The sequence below is a fragment of the Tasmannia lanceolata genome, unplaced genomic scaffold (genome assembly GCF_043159265.1).
Source record: "Tasmannia lanceolata isolate RefF3 unplaced genomic scaffold, GAP_Taslan_0.1 ptg000005l, whole genome shotgun sequence".
Classification (NCBI taxonomy): domain Eukaryota; kingdom Viridiplantae; phylum Streptophyta; class Magnoliopsida; order Canellales; family Winteraceae; genus Tasmannia; species Tasmannia lanceolata.
Genome location: NW_027518682.1, coordinates 6,303,464 through 6,326,920, shown reverse-complemented (window position 1 = coordinate 6,326,920; position 23,457 = coordinate 6,303,464). Strand labels below are relative to the sequence as shown.

Genomic DNA, 23,457 nt, shown 5'->3' with positions numbered 1-23,457 from the left:
GGCGGGTCGGGTGGACCCACGGATCCAGGTCACTTTTTGCCAGGTCTAATGGGTAGCGAAACACAAGAATTGGAATCCACATTCCCTTTACCATGTGAAATGGAATAGGAATGGAATTTGATTTCTATAACCATTCTTGATTCCTTGTATCCAATTATCTATGTCCTATATGAAACACTCCAATGGAACCACGTTATTTGTCTATGTTCGACCCGTTTAGTGTGAAATGTAAAGGATTGGTTGGACCATCTGGGTCACTTGACTTGCCTACCTTTCTACGTCTTGACTCCCGACTTAATTAAACAAAAGTAGGGGAAATGAGAGACCAAGACAAGCTGATGATCAAATAACTATTTGGGAAAGAAATATAAATTCATTCAAAAATAGCAGATGACGAACATGAAGGACACGTGTCATGGCAGAGCTAGTGCACTAGAACTTACGCTAAAGAAAATATGTTTGTTGTGGGAAAAAATTTTCTTTCCAAGATGCTCCTGGAAAATGAGCCCCCCATTTAAACTATCGCCACCCTTTTTTTAATGTTTTTTGTTTATATCCGTCCGTAGTTATGAATGAAAATGAATAGAAGTTGGGACTTATTTCTAAGAGTGCGTCAGCGAGTGGGCGCACGAGAGAGGGAGAGAGACCTCTTTCACAGCCACTTACTAGGTCAGCTATATAGCAACCTATGTTCTTGGCATAGTTGTAAAATAAGTGTTCTCAAATGGTGTAAGCCCGTATAATCTAGTATTTTCAAAAAGAACTGTACGGATTACAACATAGGATGATCCAAACTGTACAATTGATGGGCCACAACAATCATTTCCATAGGATGATTCCAACCTGCTCTGATCTATAGAGCATTTCCATAGGATGATTCCAACATCGTCCGATCTATCTATAGAAACTGTTTCTATAGATCGGAGCAAGTTGGGATCATCCTACGGAGATGAGTTTTCGTGCACAACCTATTTACGTTGTGACCCATCAAATGAATTGTTTGGATCATCATACGGTTTAACCCATACAAGATGTTTTGAAAAATACTAGACTATATGGACTTATACCATATATAATCTCATAAATTAATGGGTACCACCCCATCAAAAAATGGCGTAAAATAGTGGGCCCCACTTTACGCATGATTTTGAGTGGAGTTGGTCGGACCCATCCTATCAAAAGATGGTGCGCCCCACAATATGCATGAACCTGGTTGGAGATGGTGCATCCTACCATATCAAAACATGAGGTGTAAAACGGCAGGCTTTACCCATGTTATATATGAGTGTAAAATGATGGGCCTCACTTTGTCAAAACATGTAATGTAATATGATGGTCCCATCTATGCTGTGCATGAGGTGTAAAAAAATAAAGAAGAATTTGCAACAAAAATTCTCCATAGAAAAAATTTTCCAATAATAATTTCCTGTAGAAAGAAAATGAATGGCAAAAGAAGGAAATAATTATTTGCAAAGAATCATATCTAACCTCAAAATCATATGCATACTATAATTTCAAGTAGCCTGGAGAGACATTTTTAAGGCAATTCGACCGAACTAAAATGTCACTTAGCCTATCAACGAAAAATTATCAAGTCAAACATAAGGGGCATATAGAAGGAAAAAATGTCAGATTTTCCATACTCTCTTCATAATTCGATCCCGTTTCTGGATAATTCAACTACAGGGATGGAAAATAATGAGTTGAACATGATACCTGTTCTCAGTACATGAGTTCATAACATGGCCGAATAAATGCCAGAGTTTAACATCTAAGACGACCAAAAAAATTAAATCACTGATTTCATCAAACTATATCCTGTTGGAATGCCATGAGCAAAAATCCGGCAAGCCACGGAGCCCCCCACCTCACCCATCTACTCTTCTACGACAATGGTGGCCGCCTCCTGCATTTTTTTCAGGTGAGTAGTTTAAAGGGTGAGATGAGCAGAATGTAGATATGCAATGTAGATTAGAAAATGGAAGTTTGGGTTCTGGCAACTGAAATAATCCTATGGAGAAGAGTTTTCTGCATTAAAAATTGGCTGTTGAAGTTACTTTGCTGGTGATCAAATTATTCTCAGGCCTACCAGACCAGGGAGTTGTATTCAAAATCCAGGACTAAATCTTTCAAAACTCTATAGCATCAACATAACATGAATCTGTACTTATGCCAAGGTAAAACCCAAGTCGACTCGGGTGAGTCGATGATCGACTCTTGAAGTCTTTAAACAGTAGTTGTAGTATATTGTACTATGCTATGCATCATATATATAGCCAGTTTAAGACCACATACCTCTTGGGTCGGCTCCGATCTTCTTCATAGTCCATCACTCCTCCATGTTCAGCATAGGCGATTTCCTCGTTCCCTCGTAACTCAAAGTCTGCCTGCTTAAAGTGTACTTCTGCCACCATAAGTAAGACACAGGAAAACATATTGTATCTATAGCTTTTTATAGCTAGGTATATAGATAGTTAATTACAACACTTACAAACAAGGAAAAGCAGCTACAAGTTCAACATCAGAAACAGATATATTTTCTGAAAGAAGAACAGATTCAACTGACCTTGAGGTTCTTCTTCACATCTTCCACCTTGTCTTCAATTTCCTTACGGTGTTTCTTATCCAACTCACTCATTGTATCAGCCCATTTGATCTTCTCTTGAATTGAAATTAGTAGATTATCTGAAGTATTCAACCTGCAAAACATCCATCAATAAAATTATACACGATAACACAACATAGGGTTGCTGCAGTTCCATCTTGGGAAATTCCCTCGTTTTATAATCACTTAAATTCAAAACAAGAAAAGGAAAAAAAATGCCTCTAATTTAAGTTACATCAAAGAACAATTGAAATGAGCATATATGTTGGAATGACTCTAATTTATGTTACATCAAAGAACAATTGAAATGAGCATGTATGTTGGAACAATCCCCTAAAGCTGGACCTTGAATGGCAAACATGCCCACCGTTCCAAGAATCCTTCGTAGACGATTTCTAGAAATACCTTTGGCAAGAATGTCGGTGAGTGGCCCTTTCATCTGACGTATAGAGTTTCATTGGACCATCCACTCTTACTCCTATTTCAACGAGTATAATCTTAAGCCACAAAAGTTTGCAGTTACGAGTGAAATAGCTCAGTATTGTCACAGCACTAGATCTGGCCACCACAACTTCTTACTCTTCCACGTGACTAGATTACCCCAACAAAGGTACACCAACAATTAGTAGATCTCATATCAATGTGTGAGCCAGTCCAATCTGCATCGACATATGCTTTTATAGTCAAATAACCCCTCCTGGCATATATCACACCTTTTCTTGGGGTGCCCTTGAGGTACAATAGGATTTCTCTGAACAGCTTCTAGGCGTGCAGTTCAAGGTAATTGCAGAAATATGCTAACCATACTCATAGGGGCGAGTGATGGTGAGATAAATGGGCTTTCCAACAAGTCGTTGATAGATTCTCAGATCAGTTAGAGGCTCCATCATGTTGATCGTTCTACCTGTGGTTCGGTTCCATGGGATAACCAGATGGATTTGTTCCTAGCAAACCAGTCTCCAGTAGTAGATCTAGAAGATATTTTCTTTGAGATATGTAGATGCCACACTTTTTTTTTTAAAGACGACAAAATATATTGATAGATTATACGAGAATTACATAAGAAAGGGACCAGGAGTCCCCCATGAAATTACATCGTATGAAGGCCTAGGAGATAACTTCAGGTCGTAACAAAGGAACCAAACCTATTCCCCCTTATCTTCCCTTCAAATTACCAGGCAAAACAAAATACTAAACTTTGCAATCTTCAACAAAGATAGTAAATCCTTTCCTTCATTTAGCGCGAAGCTTTTTGAAGCCCATCCAGAAATCCCTGAAGAAAAGAGGAAGGAAAAACCTCTTCGTCTTCTCCCACTGACCTTTCCAGAAATCTAGGGGATGAGCGGGATTCAATCATGTTTTGTACTATGACTAGGGCGGTAGCCCTAATGGCGTGCCAAACGTTGCTTCGATGCCTTCTATCCTCTAGTCGGCGACCAACGCAGTTGAGGAAAGAATTGCAATTGCCTCTTCATCAAAAGTCATTCCTCTCATCTTGTCGATAATGGAGTGCAACACCATTAATTCTATAAAAAGATTGCGTCCTCGATTACCAGGGCACGATTCAAGGGGCTCTTCATCATCTATTCCTCTTTTCTTTGATCAAAAGTCGCCTTAGAGAGCAAAGCAAAAGATTCACCGTTAAAATTCTCAGCCTAAGGTTGCCTAAAACCTTACCTGTTAAACCTTGACTTAAAAAGCAATCAAGGAGACTTAACATTACTCCTGGAGCTAGGTATAAGAGCGGCAGCTGGAACAACCTAAATGAGCAAAAAGAGGTAATACTCATCCTCACCTCGAACACCCTTCTCAAGAAAGTTGACCTTACATGCATCTAGCTTAATAAAAGCAGTTCGTACTTATCCAAAAACAACGTGAATTTGGCTATAAATTACGTTTCTGAAAAGACCCAAGGAAGCTACACCTGGAGAGAGAGGCCTTTTCTCCAAGCTTGATGAAGATGCCACACTTAGAACTGGTTATTTCAATTCCAAGGAAATATTTGAGGACAAATATATTTAATTTCAATGTTCGCTCAAGATGAATTTTTACCATAGTTGTCAGTGTTAACAGGTCTTTATTGTAATGCCCAAGAGCATACTTGTCTTTGTACTTCACTCTTTATTATTTATATTACATGAGTGAGGGGGAGAACCCTAACTCAATCTTTTCTCTCACTCTTTACTTTCTCTACCTCTCTCAACATGGTATCAGATCTCTAGGGCATGGATGCCTAGGGCCATTTTTATTTTTCTTTTTTTCTTTTCTTTCCTTCTTTTTTTTCCCTAACCCTAACCTTAATGTCCACCTCCATCTTCTCCATCCCTAACCCTAACCCTAACCATAACCCCTCCATTCTTTGCTACAGTACCCGCTACAGTAAATCACTATATTACTGCTACAGTGAATCGCTACAGTACCTCTTTTTCCCACTCTTCCTTGCCCTAATCTGATCCATCATAATCTCTTCTTCTTTTGGGTCATAGCTATGCCCTAGATTTTCTTGTTCCGCTTGATCACTATCTTCATGGTGTTGTTCTGGATTTGTACTTACATCATTGCGATGTTTGTGGCTCGGAGTTGTCTCGACTTTGTCTTTATGTCATGAGGCTATCTCATGCCTCCCTTATGCATATGTTGTCCTCACGAAGCTGCGGTCTATTAGCTTGCTTATAGTCTTCATCCTTGTCTCTACTTGCTCGTTGTTGGTCCTCTTCAGTCTTCTTCCCAGTCTCTTATGGAAGATACCCCTCATATTGAGGACCCTACTATTCGTACTCCAGCTATGGCTACTAGTTCCCAGCCGCGTCAGGCTGTATCGTCGTCTTTGTCTTCGGTGGATGCGTCATTCCCACCGATTACCACTTCCCGTCTTGATGGATCCAACTATTTGACTTGGAAGATTGCTGTGGAGACATATCTGAAGGCCTGACAAAAGATTTCTATTATTCGTCGTGATCCCCCTCCTGAGACTGCGCCTACCTTTGATGATTGGGATGTAGATGATGCCCTTGTTCGTACACTTCTATGGCAGAGTATGACCCCTGCCATTGCTAGCACCATGATGGATCTCCCTACTGCCAAAACGGTATGGGAGCACACTGCGGCATTATATTCTGGTGAGGGGAATGTCGCCCGTCTCTGCGACACTTATTCGCGCTAGATGGGTCACAGGCGCGGCGATTCTACAGTCCATGATTACTACAGACAGTTTGTCTCCTATTGCCAGCAGCTGGATGCTCTTATGCCTCTCACCACTGATCTTACCATGGCAGCCAGACAGCAGGATCAGCTCCGTGTTATTCATTTCCTTGAGGGTCTTGGACCAGAGTTCACTCATCTTCGACAGCACATCCTTGGGTCTGGTACTGTACCCACTCTTCAGGAGGTATTTTTACGAGCTCAGCAGTGTGCACTTGTCATTATTGTTCCTACTCCCGTGGATGTCTCGACTACTGCTGCTTATGGAGCCGCTGACCGCCCTTCCCGAGGAGGAGGCATTTTTTGTCACGGTCGTGGTCGCGATACTAGTCGAGGCGGACATGGCGGCGGCCGAGAGGGTGGCCGTGGAGGTCGAGCTCGGCCCTATTGTACTCATTGTAGGCGTGAGGGTCACTATCACGAGACACGCTTTGATCTCCATCCTGAGCAGCGTCACAATCCATATCCTCGTCAGGGCCGTACTGCACATCTTGCCCTTCCAGATTCGCTTGCTCCTATTGACAGCCCCTCACAGACACCACTAGCTACTCCGACCGATCAGATGGTCATCTCTCGTGCCGACTATGATGAGCTACAGCGTTTTAGGTCTGCCAGCCGCCCTCCTACTGCTGGTCTTGTTCAGCCAGGTAGTTCTCCTGCTTCGTTCCTCTCTAGTTCTAGCTCCTGGATTATTGATTCGGGAGCATCTCATCACATGACAGGTACCCAGTCATCTTTACATGATTTTCATCATGTTGTTTCACGTTCTATTACTCTTGTTGATGGGAGTACCTCTCCTATCATTGGTGTTGGCAGTTGTTCCCCTTCACCAGGCATTACATTATCATCTGTGCTCTGTGTCCCCAAGTCACCTTTCAGTTTACTTTCTGTTAGTCAATTAACAAAGCATCTTCATTGTTCTATCTCATTTTTTCCTTCATATTGTCTTTTTCAGGATCTCTCGACTGGGAGGACGATTGGCTCGGGCCGTGAGGTGGATGGCCTTTATCGTCTCGACTGCACTCCGTCCCATCCGATTCTACATGGCTCGGTCGATGCATACCAGTGGCACTGTCGTCTAGGTCACCCGTCTATGGAGCGTTTACGCAGGATTCCCTTCGTTCCTTCTTCATCTGTTAGGTCTTTTCAGTGTGAGGCCTGTGAACTTGGGAAGCATCATCGTGTGCCATTTCCCTCTAGGACTGTTAGTCGGGCTTCACACCCTTTTGCTCTTGTTCATTCTGATGTATGGCGTCCTGCGAGGACTACCTCTTTATTTGGATTTCGTTATTTTGTGGTCTTTATTGATGACTATTCACGTATGACATGGACTTATTTAATAAAAGATCGTTCTAAAGTTTTTTCTGTGTTTCATGATTTCTATGCTGAAGTTAGTAATCAATTCTCATGTGTTATCCAATGTCTTCGCACTGACAATGCAAAGGAATATTTCTCTTACTCAAATGGTTTTCAGGAATTCCTCTCTTCGCGAGGCATTCTTCATCAGTCTTCATGTGTTCATACCTTTCAGCAGAATGGAGTGGCTGAGAGGAAGCTTAGCTCCTTGTTAGATGGGGCCCGGACACTATTTCAGATGCGGGTCCCTAAGACCTATTGGGCTGATGCTGTACTCACAGCATGCTACTTGGCGAATAGGCTTCCCTCTTCGGTCCTTGGTGGCACCTCTCCGTTCTCGATTCTCCGTCCTACCTCTGACCCTTTCGCTCTTACACCTCAAGTTTTTGGCTGTCTCTGTTTTGTCCACGTTCTTGGGTCAGGATTAGATAAGTTGGGTCCTCGGGCCGAACGGTGTATCTTTCTAGGTTACTCTCGGACTCAAAAGGGTTATCGTTGTTACAGCCCTCACCTGCGACGATCATTTGTCTCGGCGGATGTTACATTCTTTGAGACTCAGTCATTTTTTAGTCCGTTCATCTCGTTGGATCCCTCCCCCTCTACACTTCAGGAGGATTCCTCGCATACTCCTTTTCTTCCTCTTCCGGTTCTTCCTGATCCCATCCCTGTTTCTACACCTCCGGTGTCCAGTTCCTCCCCTACAGTTGATTCTACTGTTATGCCGACGTCAGCGCCTTGTGCAGTCCCTCTACCTCCACCATTGAAGCAGCATCAGCGTCAGACCAAATCTGTTACTCATTCAGCCCCGCCCGAGCCATCATCATCTCAGCCGGAGATCCCCACTTCTGAGGTACATTCTGACTCTCCCATTGCCTCTCGCACTCGGTCTCGCAGTACTGCTCATCCCATTTCCTCTTTTATGTCTTATGATTTTCTCACCCCTGTATTTCGTAGTTTTGTTTCGTCTTTGTCCTCTATTTCTCTACCTAAGACTCTACAGGAGGCACTTGATCATCAAGGCTGGCGGGCAGCTATGGATCTTGAGATGCAGGCCCTTCAGGCTAATCAGACATGGGATTTGGTCCCTCTACCATATGGTGCTCACCCCGTTGGTTGTCGCTGGGTTTATGCAGTCAAGCACCTTCCTGATAGCACAGTTGAGCGCCTTAAGGCTCGACTTGTTGCCAAAGGATACACTGATGCAGACTAGGCAGGATCTCCGGCTGATAGGCGGTCTACTACAGGATATTGCACTTTTATTGGAGGTAATCTTATTTCATGGAGAAGTAAGAAACAAGATGTTTCGAAATCCAGTGCCGAGGCAGAATATAGAGCTATGTCTCATACGAGTGGGGAACTCATGTGGCTACGTTCTTTACTTTCAGAGATTGGATTTCCTCCTTCTTCTTCTCCAGCTCAGTTATACTGTGACAACAAATCCGCCATTTACATTGCCACGAATCCAGTCTTCCATGAGAGGACCAAACATATTGAAGTGGATTGTCATTTCATTAGATATTTGATTCAGCGAGGCTACATATCTCCCGTGTTTACCAGATCTACAGATCAATTAGCAGACATGTTCACGAAGCCTCTAAGTAGAGCTAAGTTAGTTGATAATTGTAACAAGCTAGGAATGTTAGATATCTACATTCCAGCTTGAGGGGTAGTGTTAACAGGTCTTTAGGTCTTTATTGTAATGCCAAAAAGCATACTTGTCTTTGTACTTCACTCTTTATTATTTATATTACATGAGTGAGGGGGAGAACCCTAACTCAATCTTTTCTCTCACTCTTTACTTTCTCTCTTTTCTCTACCTCTCTCAACAGTCAGAGTAGGAAGCTAGTGCGAAAAGCAAGAGTGAAGGAGTTTATAAAAAAGGAAACGTGGGGAGCGAAAAGCTTGAAAGAAAGTAAAGAGAAAATATATGGTAAGCATCAATGAAAGTCAACATAACACATGTAATAAGCCTCATTGGAAGCGAAAAATAAGTGTATAGAAAGAGTAGTATTATAGTAGGCTGTAGAGGAAGAGTTAATGTAAGTAAGGATTACAAGTAGTAAGAAGACTTCGCAACTGATTAAAATTACAAGTTTTAGGCAGCTATAGTTTCACATGTTTTATTCATGTAGATTTAATGTTAAGTTTTTGGAGAAGATGAATAAAGTCCCATTTAAAACTTAAGATGATTTTTAAAGTTTTAAATACACTCCTTTCTTAAATGGGAATTGCTAGCATCCATCGCAAAAGGGTTTCCGAGGCTGGTCTGTCGCACATCAGACCAGCCACCTCGTTAATGAAGACAACAACTTTTGTCTCCATTCACGAGGTGGATGATCTGACGTGCAACAGACCAGCTGCGAAAAGCCTTTTGTGATGGAGCTTAGCAAATCCCTTCTTAAATATACTCCTCCAGCATTATCAACAAGAGAAAACATTCTTTTAGGAAAAATTAATCATCTAAATAGGAAGGAAGTGTACTCTTAAATCTTAATTAAGAGAAAACATGTGGGAAATGCGCTTCCCCAAAATTTGGGAAGTGAGAACAACTTAGCTTCCTAAGCGAACTTACCGTCCAACTAGGATCCATGTAGACTTCCAGCAAATAGCCATGAAGACATTTTACACATCTAATTGATAAAATGGCCACTCCTTGTTGGCAACTAAGGAAAGAAGAACTCTGACAGAGTAGAGTCTAGAAATGGGAGGGAACATCTCATTATAGTCGAACACATACAATTGGGTGAATCCATCGGCTACCAATCAGGCTTTGTAGCACCCTATGGATCTGTCCACCTTATGTTTCAATGCATATAGCAACTTATACCCTACGACATGTTTTCCATTATGCAACTCAACCAGATTCCATGTGTGATTTTTCTCGAGTGCCTGCATCTCTTCAATCACGGCTTCCTTCCACTCTATTTGAGCCAAGGCTTTAGAAATTTTAGTGAAAATAGAAACATACGTAATGGATGAAAGGTAAGCACTGTAGGAAGGAAATAAAGACTCGTGTAAAACAATTACCCATCTTTCAGACTTGAACTAATATGAATGAAATGAAAGAAAACCATCTTTCTTACTCGTGATGTGATACAAAGCTCCCGGCTCAATTATATAAGAGTTGCAGTGGCTCTCCTGCGTGTTTCACCATTGATATAATTATAGATTGTCTCTACTAGCAGAAGAAAATCCTGCCCTAGGGCATGATGCCTCTGGAGCTCAAATCTAGGTTCAATCAAGCGAGGAACTTGAAAATTCTCATCTGCTAAGTCTGTCTGTACATGCCCTCAAGCATGGAGGTGATAGGTTCGTAATGATACCTCCAAAAAAAACCTTTGAAAATTATGCACATATTCAGCCAAAAATACCTTCCAATAAATTATTCCAATGCAATTATACTGGTTGGAATGCAACCACATCACTCCTATTCTCTAGTCTTATTAAAACAATGGAGTGTATACTTATTTCCCCTCCTAAAGAACTTTTCAGTGCTTGAATCTGGATGAAACACTACAGATCAGGCCTAAATTTTTATTTTTTTTAGAAAACTGTAAACAGAAAACTTCACATATAAACCTCAAAAACTATAAAAAAATTCCAGAAAACGCTCAATGCCTCAAGAAGGGTCTTCAATTCATCACACCATAGTTCATTTTTTGCGGATCTGAGTACTAAGGGGCCATACGCCTGATGACGTCAGCCGTACAACCTAGGAAACATTATTTCCCCTTTTTATCGAGCCTTTGGATTTCCTTCACTCTCGTGGTGACAACTAAGTTAAAGTCAGCATTGACCATTCCAGGGTTCACTAAAAGTCAAGCTAACGAAATAAAACAATGGACCACAAAGACCACAGAGAAAATTACAGCTGGAAAGGGGAAAACAGCATTAAAGAATGCTAAAAAACGATGCCTCTCACAATATGCTATGAATCAATAACAGGACAGTCCCAGCCACAACATCAATTAGTGTATTTGCCATTTGACAACTCAAAAAATTAAAATTGAGCCAAAAGTGTCAGAAAAACAAAAGAACGAAAGCAGGCAGAAGGTTTGTATAACATGAGTCAAAGATTTACCAGGTTGTTAGTGTCTGTAACATGCTACTGAGCTGTCCAGGTCTCAAATCCCTTCCAGCTGCGAATTGTACCTGTATCTCAAACAAAGAGACTAAGATTGACTAATTGGGCTATCTAATCATAAAATGAGCCAGTTCAAAAGAGTTGAATTCTGACCTCAAAGTATCTGCGGAGTTGATCCAGCTTTCCTCTAACTATTCCCTACAAGAAGTCCAGTGCAAAATGCTCGGCTTAATTTTCTCCAATTCTAATCAGTATTACATCAAAGACAGTCAAGACTTATGTGACAAATATCATTGATAAACTCAATCTAATGCGGTAAAAAACTCAACCCTAACATACTGATATAAATATTCAGTGAATGCCACTGCAATCCCTGTAGCAGCCCAACCCGAAACCAAATTAAATGGATCGGCAAAATTAGGATATTATTAGTTAATTTTCACAGGGTAAGTGGCTCATTGTGAATCATGAATAGAAAACCCAAAATTCCAAAAGAGGAAAAAGAAGCAAAAAAAACCTTGCTGTGAATCATTAACAGAAAACACAAACCACAAAGTAAGTACATACGATCCAATCTGCAGAAATGCCAAAAAAGAAAAAGCAATAAAAACATCAACGGTAACATACTGATATAACTAGTCCATGACTGCCACTGCAATCTCTGTAGCAGCCCAACCGGAAACCAACTTAAATCGGATCAGCAAAATTAGGATATTTTTACTTGTTTTTCACAGGGTAATTGGCTAATTGTGAATCATGAATAGAAAACACAAAATGCCTAAAGAAGAATAAGAAGCAAAAAAAAAAAAAAACCTCAACCAGGAAGAATACTTACAGCATACATGCACTCATTGATAAGAAAATCTTCAAGCTCCCGTACATTTGCAACATCTAGTTCCTGCATCAACTGATCATAAGGAAGTACCTGAGAAGGAAAATGGACATCACGGAGGGTTACTTTATTTAGTAAACAGTCCCTGCACAATGGATGAAGAAACTTTCCCTAATCAAAATGGCGCATATTAACGACTGATAAACCCAGCTGGATAAATTCCAAGAAGGTATACTAGAAACTCACTAAATGAAGAGTATCCAATAATTTTCATTATTTTACATTGGTTATGAATTGAAGGTTAGTTGCTGAAATTTTTTACAGTTTTTTTTTTTTTTAATGACCAGTTTTTAGCTCTTGTTTGTAATCAAGAGCTACCCATCAACTTTTGGATTTTGTTTGTTATAAGTTGCATCATAATTTGATATTAAAGCGTCAATCGTAGATTGTTCTAAATCGGTAAAGCATTTCCATAGGTGGCACAATAAAAAAAACCAAAGTTTAATACCTTGTTTGTCTCAGCCAGTGTGAGCACACTGAGTTGCTTTAGCTTGCGAACTTGATCAGGTACCAACGTTGGAAGACAGCCAGCATTACCTATAAAGCACAAATCTTCCCATAAAACTAATTTCAAAATTTTCTAGCAGTATTTTCTAAGAGAGACCTGTCAACTACTAGCCAGAATGTGCCCATTGTAAATGAATGATCATGCACGCATCATTCAAAAAAAGTATTTAAAGTTTAAACTACTGAGATAAAAGTTAACGCACTTTAAATGAAATTCAATATACGAAACAAATTATAGCATCTGCCTTGGAAGTCTTGTGAATGCTCATGACAGAATTGCTATTGTAAAACTTTACCTATAGATAAGATGTTCCCACTAGCTAAAACAAAACCATTCCATCAAGGCATCAACTAAGCACACTAGAATGAATGAGAACTTATATTCTGTAAGCAACTACCCAGAACTTCAATCTATTGACCCACTAAAGAAGATTGGAATTAATTCTTAATTTAGTGATGCAACAAGGATTAAGGCAGAACAAGTCTCCTCATTATTAGAGAAGCAATCATGAAGCAAACTTAAGAGCCCACTCGCCTTGACAAAGCTACAATTTTCGATTGCAGTGAATTCATCACATCATGATTGGACCAAGCATATCATAATCAAGTACCATTAATTGAAGAACCCCAGCCAGCTTGCAATTATAAATATCAGCAACACGACTCATTATAAAATAGACAATTATAAGTTTATAGTTCCCATAAATAGATCATTATGCATAAATGAAACATAGCTAAACCAAGCTTATGGCAAGTAATCTAATGAAGTCACAACTCATTATGAATTAGTGGCTCATAACATAAAGATGGGACATGCAATGGTATAATAATATCTAGAAAATGTAACCTATAGTTTTAAACACCATCAAACACCATACAGGTTCAGGAGTTGAGACCCATCTCAATCAAAACTGGAAATGGTTAAACTGCTTGACAGTCTCCTTCGTGCCTGATGGCTTAAACGCCATAGAGGTGAGAATCAAGAGAGCAGCCACCCTACAAGGAGCATGAATTCTACCTGCAAACAACATGACCTTGGGTAACTGATACCCAATATAGAACTGATAAGGAAGGAGACGATATCAGTATGGCTTGCATACTTAATATTGAAGTACCAGACATGGATTTGGATTAAGTAAGGAGACAGTATCAGTATGGCTTGTATGCATAATATTGAAGTATGAGACATGGATTTGGATACAATACCAATCCTGAAGTATCTTGATATCTTAGCCTGGGTGGTGAATAACTAAAAAGTTATTGTAATTTAGTAAAAGATCAGCAATGTGATGTCAAAGGTGTTTAGTGAGGAGGACTTTGAAACGGGTCTCACATGAAAATACAAGATGATACTTGTCATGGTGCCAGATCAACTAGAAGGATCTTTAGATGGAAAGGGGGCACTTCTTTTTCATTATTTTTAGCTTGAAAGAGGAAATTTTCATGCTATCCAATTGCAGAGCATTAAAGTAGGATTGGATTTAGGAGTCAAAACTCAAAACTCATAAACACCTCGGAGTTTAAGCTCACAGACACATTTGGCCAAAGAGTACATAAATAATTCGTCACAGGACTCACAACATCATCACTACTGATGAGTAGCATACTCACACATTTTTTAAGGCTAAAGCTTTCTTCAATTAAAGGGTTGAAACATGCAAATGCATTTAACGAGAAGTACAGCCGGGTGAAGATTACAATTAATTTTCTAGTCTACATGGAAGCTTGTTCTTTACATATGAGCAATGCACACTAGCACTATGAGGCGGGTCTTCAACAATCAATCTGAGTCGTTAACAATATATAGAGCATGTGTACCCTAAAATGAAGGCACGTCTACACCAAAAAAAGGGGGGGAAAGAAAAAGAAGTAAAGAACATATTGGCTTATGATTTATGGGAGGGTTGGAAGGAAGTGTGCTCTAGTGTAGAGAGGCAGGTATCAGTTGTCCAAGAATGGGAGTTGTCCAAGAATGGGAGGCACCACTGGAGGCTATGTTCAAGTTAAACTTCGATGGGTCTAGCATGGGAAACCCCGGCCCGGCTGGAATAGGGGGAGTTTTGAGGGAATCTAGTGGTGACATTATTTGGACATTCTTAGGTCCGGTGGGGACGGTACATGCTAGTGAGGCGGAAGTAAGGACAGCCTGCCAAGGCATAAAGTGTCCAGGTGTAGACTCCATGGACAAGACGATTGCGGAAGGTGGCTCTATAAATGTCATCCGGTGGTTGAGAGGAGCGGTTGCCCCTCCTTGGAGATTTGTTCATTTCTTAGATGAAATCCAAGATAGGGTAGGCAAATCTTCAATCATTTTTAAGCACATTAGGGGATCTGCAAATAGTGTGGCAGATAGCCTTGCCCGTCAAGGTGTGGGAAAGCCGGGTTTAGAGAACTTTTACTTCCTTCCCCCGTGATTGTTTATGTTTCTCTTATTCTCTTTCACTCTTCTCTTCTCTTGTATTTTGGAGTTGACCATCTCGGACCTCTCCCTTTTTCATTGAACGAAATTGAGGCCATTCAAAACAAAAAAGAGAGAATAGAGAAACTCAACAAAAAGATCTATGAGACAACAGAGTTTGAAGCAAGTGGGAGCAAAAGTAAAGCATCATATCGATTTGAAGATGAAAAAAATGGAGACAAAAGATAGGGCACATGGAAGAAGTAAAGGCACTAGAGAAGCATATCCGGGAAAAGAATAGAACAATCCTAAGTACACAATTCCACCAGCTGGTTCAAGCAAACAGAAATAAAAAAAACAAGAAGAACAACAAACTATTGGAAAGAAGGAGAAAATTAACTCAAAATCAGTTTAGTTGTAGTGGACACTTAAGAGGTGTCAAAGGATGCTAGATGGTTGTCTTTTATAGGAACTCTTGCTCTCTCAATGAATTCATGTGTGTCTCCCCGATGGGGGATCATCAAAGGAGTTAAAAGAAGGTGCCCATCATTAGTGTTAAAAAAAATTATTTAGTTTTTAGAGTGTAATTTAAGTCCTTTTAAATCATAGGGTGTTTCACTATGGAGGCCATGAAGAAGGACAAATCTTGCCCGGGGAGAAGAAAGAGAAAGCTAATGGCGAAGGGTGGTCGTAGATCAGGGAGATTGGGATAGGAATAGAAGGGCAACCGATGATTATCGAGTAAGAAATTTACCCCACCTTTACGGTATCCGCCAAAATTCACTTAAGTTCCTTGAGTTGTGATTGTTTTAAATAGGCCCAACATATGTATTAGGAAAATTTTAAATGGGGAGTCATTAAGTCATTAGAGGGTATTTTAATCCAAAAGTATTATGTTTTTTAGTTTTGAGACTTAAAACTTACAAGTTCTCTTCTTTTTCTTATAGATTGTAAGCCCTAGGGCACATTTCTTTCATGGATGCTATTGGATTAATGAATGAAAATCAGTGTTTTCTTGCTTTCTTGCAAATCATGGATGAGAAGTCTATTTTCCAAGGTGTGAGGCCTTGATCCCTTAGTCTGATGCTTAGAGTTCTCTTGGTGCGATGCCTAAGGATTGCTAGTGGGATTCTGGTACAACCATCTTAATGGTGTAAAAACTTAAAAACATGGATGTGATCCCTAGGTAATATATGAAGTGATTCCATGTCTGATCTCTCTCTCTCTCTCTCTCTCTCTCTCTCTCTCTCTCATTTCTTGCTTTAATCCACTTTATTTTCATTTCTTGCTCTCTAAATATTATTATTTTTATCCACGCACCCCTTGGTTTGGGCCCCAAAAAAAAAATTACCTGCACCACATTCCCGGCATACATCTCCTTCCAAACCTATCATAAACCTATTAGAAATATTTTTCCAATCTAAGCACATATTTTAGGATCCAAAACCCTAACTTTAGCTCATCCCTTTGCCCCTTATTCCTAGAAATGTTTCCCCATATTCCTAAATTGTCTAGATTTCCCAATTTCTTTGAAACTCAAACGCTAACAGAGTGATTAGTCCTTCCTTCGATAGTCCCACATCACCCTCTGTTTTTTGAGCAGGATTACAAAGTGCCGTTCTTGTGCCTTTTCCTTGCCCTTGATGGGGACTGAATTCTCCATTCCAGAAGCCAATCGATGCACCTTCAGTATACATTATATTTAATAAATCTTTTGCTTAGCAAAATAATATATACATACATGTGTGTCTGAGCTTGTGAGAGGATAGACTGACAACAAGAAAATTTAATATCATAATTTTAATGACCATAATATTTTGGGGGGTGTATTGCTCTTTTTCTTCCTTCGTATTGACTATCTCGGTCTTTATGCTTTTACTAATATTGGCTACAATTTCCAATATATATATATATATATATATATAGAGAGAGAGAGAGAGAGAGGAAATGGTTTGTGAGCAGCTGCTCAGATAAGCTTATCTGAGGAGAGCTCACAAACCACAGTCTGCCCATTTTTTCCCTCCACAAATGGAAGGGTTAGGATGATCCAATGGAGCTGATTTTTGGTACACACCCCATCCATGATGGGGCCTTCCAAATAGATGCTTAGGATCACCCTCAAATGTGGCCCCGCCTATGGTTTGTGAGCTCTGCTCAGACAAGCTTATCTGAGCAGCTACTCACAAACATTTCTCTCTCTCTCTCTCTATATATATATATATATATGTGTGTGTGTGTGTGTGTGTGTGAGAAAAGTGTAGCTACACATACGTGTAGCTAACTTAGCTACACCAACGGCTTAAAATACAGTGGGCCCCACATTGTTTGGGTGATGCAAACCATTCATTTGATGGGCCCTCACATAGATAGGGTGTGCCCAAAAAATCAGCTCCATAGGATCATCCCAACCCTACGATTTGTGGAGGCAAAAATGGACGTGTAAAAACCTTCACAAATCTGTCCATTTTTGCCTCCACAGTTTGAAGGGTTGGGATCATCCAATGGAGCTGATTTTTAGGGCACACCCTATCTATGTGAGAGCCTATCAAATGAATGGTTTGGATCACCCAAACAATGTGGGCCCACTGTATTTTAAGCCGTCGGTGTAGCGAAGTTAACTACACGTATGTGTAGCTTCACTTAACTCTCTCTCTTTCTCTCTCTCTCTCTCTCTCTCTCTCTCTCTCTCTCTCTCTCTCTATATATATATATATATATATATATATATATATATATATATATATATATATATATATATATATATATATATATATATGAGGAAATAGTTCCTGCGCTTGAGCAGCGATAAGCTTATCTGCACTCGAGTGCAGGAAACATGGTGGACCCACATTTTTGGGTGATCCTAAGCATTCATTTGAAAGGCCCCATCATGTACCAAAAATCAGCTCCATTGGATCAACCTAACCCTTCCATTTGTCTCAGCAGAGCTCACAAACATAGGGGGTATGAGCTCCTATAGATAGGGTGTGCTCACAAACCATTTCCTCTCTCTCTCTCTCTCTCTCTCTCTCTCTCTCTATATATATATATATATATATATATATATATATATAGAGAGAGAGAGAGAGAGGAAAGTGAAGCTACACCACCGGTGTAGCTAACTTAGCTACACCGCCGGCTTAAAGTACAATGGGCCCACATTATTTTGGTGATCCAAAGAATTCATTTGATTGGCCCTCACATAGATAGGGTGTCCACCAAAAATCAGCTCCATAGGATCATCCCAACCCTACGATTTGTGGAGGCAAAAATGAACGTGTAAAAACCTTCTCAAATTTGTCCATTTTTGCCTCCACAGTTTGAAGGGCTGGGATGATCCTATGGAGCTGATTTTTGGTGGACACCCTATCTATGTGAGGGCCAATCAAATGAATGGTTTGGATCACCAAAACAATGTGGGCCCATTGTATTTTAAGCCGGCGGTGTAGCTAAGTTAGCTACACCGGCGGTGTAGCTTCACTTTCCTCATATATATATATATATATATATATATGAGGAAAGTGAAGCTACACCGCCGGCTTAAAATACAATGGGCCCACATTGTTTTGGTGATCCAAACCATTCATTTGATTGGCCCTCACATAGATAGGGTGTCCACCAAAAATCAGCTCCATAGGATCATCCCAGCCCTTCAAACTGTGGAGGCAAAAATGGACAAATTTGAGAAGGTTTTTACACGTTCATTTTTGCCTCCACAAATCGTAGGGTTGGGATGATCCTATGGAGCTGATTTTTGGTGGACACCCTTATGTGAGGGCCAATCAAATGAATTCTTTGGATCACCAAAACAATGTGGGCCCATTGTATTTTAAGCCGGCGGTGTAGCTAAGTTAGCTACACCGGCGGTGTAGCTTCACTTTCCTCTCTCTCTCTCTCTCTCTCTCTCTCTCTCTCTCTCTCTCATATATATATATATATGAATATGAGGAAAAGGATTGTACGCTCGACCGTACCTAAAGTTAGGTACGGTAGAGTGCTAAATCACATGGGTCCCCCATTTTTGGTGGGCATCTAAACCATTCATTTGCAAGGCCCCATCATAGATAGGGTGCATACCAAAAATCAGCACCATTGAATCATCCTAACCCCTCCAAAACTGGAGGCCAAAATGGGGCAGATTTGTGGACAAACACTGTCTGTCCATTTTGGCCTCCACAAATGGATGGGTTAGGATGATCCTATGGAGCTGATTTTTGGTATGCACCCTATCTATGATGGGGCCTTGCAAATGAATGGTTTAGATGCTCACCAAAAATGTGGGACCCATGTGATTTGGCACTCTACCGTACCTAACTTTAGGTACGGTCGAGCGTACAATCTTATTCCTCTATATATATATATATATATATATATATATATATATATATATATATATATATATTGGGGGTATGACATGTATCGACTCCTCCATGATTCAAGGCAGAATTCAAAACATTTAACTACTGAGAATTACAAACTTCAGCCGTCATTTTAACTTGTTTAGACCTAAAGTGATATCTTACACAAATATGGACCTAGTGGATATCTATAGCAATGTCTAGAACCTCGTATTGGGATAAGAACTCACCCAAGGTAAAATTGAGTCAAGTTGCACAAGTCAATGATTGACGTGGCGAGTTTTCTATTGACTCAAGGATCCAAAAGAAGTTTTGGATTGACTTGATAGGGTCGAAACCAAGTTGACTCAGACAAGCCAGTGATCAACTTGAGAAGTTTTTAAATAGTGGACTTCTAGAGGAAATTTAAAGAACACAAAGGATGGAGCAAGAGCTTAAGGCCTCACTTAAGCATCCACAACATAAAAGATGTCAACTAAACACCAAGACGAACGTCAAATGATTCCCACTAATTAGATATTCAATACCCAAACTTTGTGGCTAAGATCCTTTGATTGACATAGGTTTCTACAAAACACGGAAAGTTGGAACTCTATTTGATAAGAGTCTTGAGAGGTACGGATATGATTTACAGGTCGAATTTCACTAGTTTGCACAGTGAAGTCACATTTGCTTGATTTATGTACTCAACTTTTTAAGGCCATTGCACACCTTCCATACTAAGGGTGTCAATTTTGGCTTGGGCTTTGAAGCTTGCTCGAGCTAGGCCAGGCTCGGCTCGTTAAGGCTTGTTAAGAATTTAATATATTTAAATATATATATTATATATACACTAAAAGGGTTGTCCAGGGAGTGAAAGGGGGAGGCAAAATATGTCACTTCTTTTTTGGAACCCCATTTGTTACTTGGACCACCCCCCGTAGTGTAAAAAGAGTAGTCAAATTACACTAGATAGGGCTCTCCAGGGAAGATGAGGGGTGTAAACTTAATAAAACCCGAGCTCGTTAAGGCTCGCGAGCCTGACCGAGCCGAGCCGAGCTCGAGCCTGGTTCAAGCCCGAGCCGGGCTTTTGAGCTTAACGAGCCGAGCCGAGCCTGGCCAAGCTCGGCTCGTTTACACCCCTACTCCACACACCATGAGGCATGAGGCATGAGGCATGAGGCATGAGGCATGAGGCATGAGGCATGAGGCATGAGGCATGAGGGCTTTTCTGGCCAATTTCCACAATTATAAAGAGGTACGAGCATCATGTTGTTTTCTACAAGAGCATAGGATGAATTATAATCAGCTTACTATTGCTTGGAATCACATAACAGAGAAGATATTAAATTTCTAAAAAAAACCCATATGGAAAAAGCAGCTTCTGACTGAAATTAGTTTCACTTTCACCCATATCCAATGAAGCAATTATGTGGTTTAGAGTCACAACATTGTAGCTTCCTCGTTTCTTCCCACCAACATTTTGACCACATATAAAACTAATGAATATAGAGATTACCATGTGAGACTGTCTTCTCATAACTATTTGACCATAGTGTTTTTGAAGGAGAATAATGGTCTTCACCCATTGAATTCTCTTGCTTTGGAATGCAGTAAAATCACAAAAGCATGATATGGTAAATTGGAAAAAAAATCACAAAAATGTTGATTTAGAAACGTGCATGGCACGGTTAATAGTTATGATGTTGACAAAAAAAAACTTTAATGAATTATATTATTTAGATTCATCCTCTTATAAATCAATATAATAATATCAATTAATGATGAAGAGATCTAGGTAACAAAATGGTGATTATTTTGTCCTCGGGTAATTGGATAATACTACTAATGAACATTTATAGGCCCCATATATGAGCTTTGAAGATATCTACATAACAAGTAACGGGATATTAAATTCAAAGAGAAATGCAGTATGCTTACTCTTGTAATCACTCCATGTGCCATGAGCAAACAAACGAAGCACATCAAGAAATATAGAATATTCAGTCCCTTGGAGCTGCATTTGAGCAAGAGACAAAAAAATGTCAAAAAGCAAAGTAGTAAGACAGTGCCGACATATATTAGTCTGAAGGGAAAAAATTCAGGGACCAATATAGTAGCCCTTAGGATATAACTAAAACTAAAATGAAAAGAAGAAAACCATTAGATATTAATTAATGAGAGTACAATTTTTTAGACTGAACAGGTAACGCCATTTCAATAAGATATCCAAAAGAAATATGAAAAAAAAAAAAAAAAATCTAGCCCAAGCACACCTCTAAAGACAGAGGCTGAGAATGGTGTACAAAGGTATATTAAAAGACATAATACCCGCCATGGCAAAAAAAAACAGTGTACAAAAGTCCATCTAACAAAAAGCCTCTCCAACTTCCCAAAAGAAAAAAAAAAACTAAAGTTCAACGAGACAATGCAAATAATTAAAATATATACCACAGTGAATGATAATTTCTTGGCATGGCGGCCAAAAGAATAGCATCTAGAAAAGCATAGGAATAAAACCAAAATAAGGCTAAATGTGTATGGTCTAATCTTGTACTAGAGAGGGCACACCCCGTACTGCAATCCCTATAACTCTAACAACGGCCATTAAACAGCAGAAATTACAAAATCAAAATGAAAAACAACCAACACAGCCTCACATATACCCATGACAAGAAAAAACACATAAATGATGCTACATGCCTGATTGGCCGTAACAAAAAAAAAACAAATAAAAAGATGGAAAAAGAGGTTGATTCGAGGCAACCAGACCTCTTAACGGCTCAATTCGAGAGGAGCCATGACCCTCTCCAAAACAAAGCTTCCTTTGATGCTGTAAAAATTATCTTCTTCCTTCATTTCATTGAAATACAAGAACTTAAATAAAAGCACAAAGAGAGTGCCACATCAACAACATATTTACCCACTAACATGACACATAATAAAACTAACACCCAAAACCCTACATAAACAACTATCTGATAACTCTACCTTGCAACTATAACACAGATCACAATAACAAAAAGATATAAAAATAAAGAAAGAAAGAAAGAAATTCAACAACGCACATGAATTAACTAAACGCCCTAAATCGATAATTAGAAGAAAAAAAAAAGGGGGGGGGGGGGGGGGAATCTATAATGAGAGTATCAAATAAAAACCTAACAATCAGTGACGAGATTCAAACCTCAACAACGTTGGGAACGGAAAGAATCTCCGAGAATGCGAATAGAGATGAATGTGATGTAGCCTCTATAATTAGATTCGCGAGAGAATCTCCTCTGAGATTCTCCGCTTGTTTGACGAAATACTCGATCAGCTCTGTTTGTTTCTGCTCGATATCCATCGATCTTTCGAGAAAAATGGACAAAGAATCTCAGGAAGAGAAAAATTTTAAACTCATTTAGGGCAGAGGATTCGGTTTCTGGGGAGAAATCGATTCAGATAAAAGACTTGGGCGAGGGGTTTTTGAGGGGCATTTCTCTGGTATTGAACCTGCTTTATATCGCGATTTAATTTATAAAAGGTTCAGGATAGCATAAATCCTGCTAAACTACGCCCATGAGTGATATTTACGGCTTTGTGAAAAGACCATTTTAACTCGATAAGAGTTGAGAACAAGCAAATTTTGGCTATATTTAGTAGTGATTAAGGCAACTGATATTCCCAATACCATGTTTTGATAACAAGAAAACTCACCTTGTCTTAACGGTTCTCAAAGAGCTCTCAACTGCCAGTTGAAAAGAAAAGGATAAGATGAGTTCGTCCCATTATCAAAACATGTTAGTACAAATATCTGTATCCCTTTTCAGCATTTCCACTCATCTTTCTTTCCTTTTTCCCTACAAACTATTTCCATAATGCCATTTTCAGCAAAAAGAATAACAAATGGGGGTGGAGATATAAGTTATGCTCTTGTATAAAAAAAACAGTATGAATGTGCTTCACATGCGTGGAACATATGTATATTTATAGTGTGATGGGGTCTTGATCTAGCTTCTCCCCACATCGATGGACAACATATGATTCTTTTTTTACTTTGGTCTATGTGATTCTTGCTTTCTCTCTGTACAATCA

At 39.7% G+C, this 23,457-nt stretch overlaps 1 protein-coding gene across 4 annotated transcripts; it reads right to left on the bottom strand.

Annotated features, from left to right (window-relative positions):
- Window positions 1-1,613: 1,613 nt before the first annotated feature.
- On the bottom strand, window positions 1,614-22,899 carry LOC143877254 (COP9 signalosome complex subunit 7-like). Of its 4 annotated transcripts, none has more exons than XM_077379208.1 (9): window positions 22,568-22,899; window positions 21,322-21,397; window positions 12,587-12,675; window positions 12,082-12,171; window positions 11,400-11,444; window positions 11,244-11,314; window positions 2,567-2,699; window positions 2,296-2,390; window positions 1,614-1,906 (listed from the first exon to the last, which is right to left on the bottom strand). In XM_077379208.1, the coding sequence occupies exons 1-9, from the start codon at window positions 22,724-22,726 to the stop codon at window positions 1,885-1,887; spliced, it is 780 nt and encodes a 259-aa protein (XP_077235323.1). In that variant the 5' UTR covers window positions 22,727-22,899; the 3' UTR covers window positions 1,614-1,884. The 4 variants fall into 4 exon arrangements, with proteins under 4 accessions (XP_077235323.1, XP_077235325.1, XP_077235326.1 ...); XM_077379210.1 differs by having other exon boundaries at window positions 2,296-2,404; window positions 22,568-22,898; XM_077379211.1 differs by having other exon boundaries at window positions 2,296-2,383; window positions 22,568-22,898.
- Window positions 22,900-23,457: the final 558 nt, after the last annotated feature.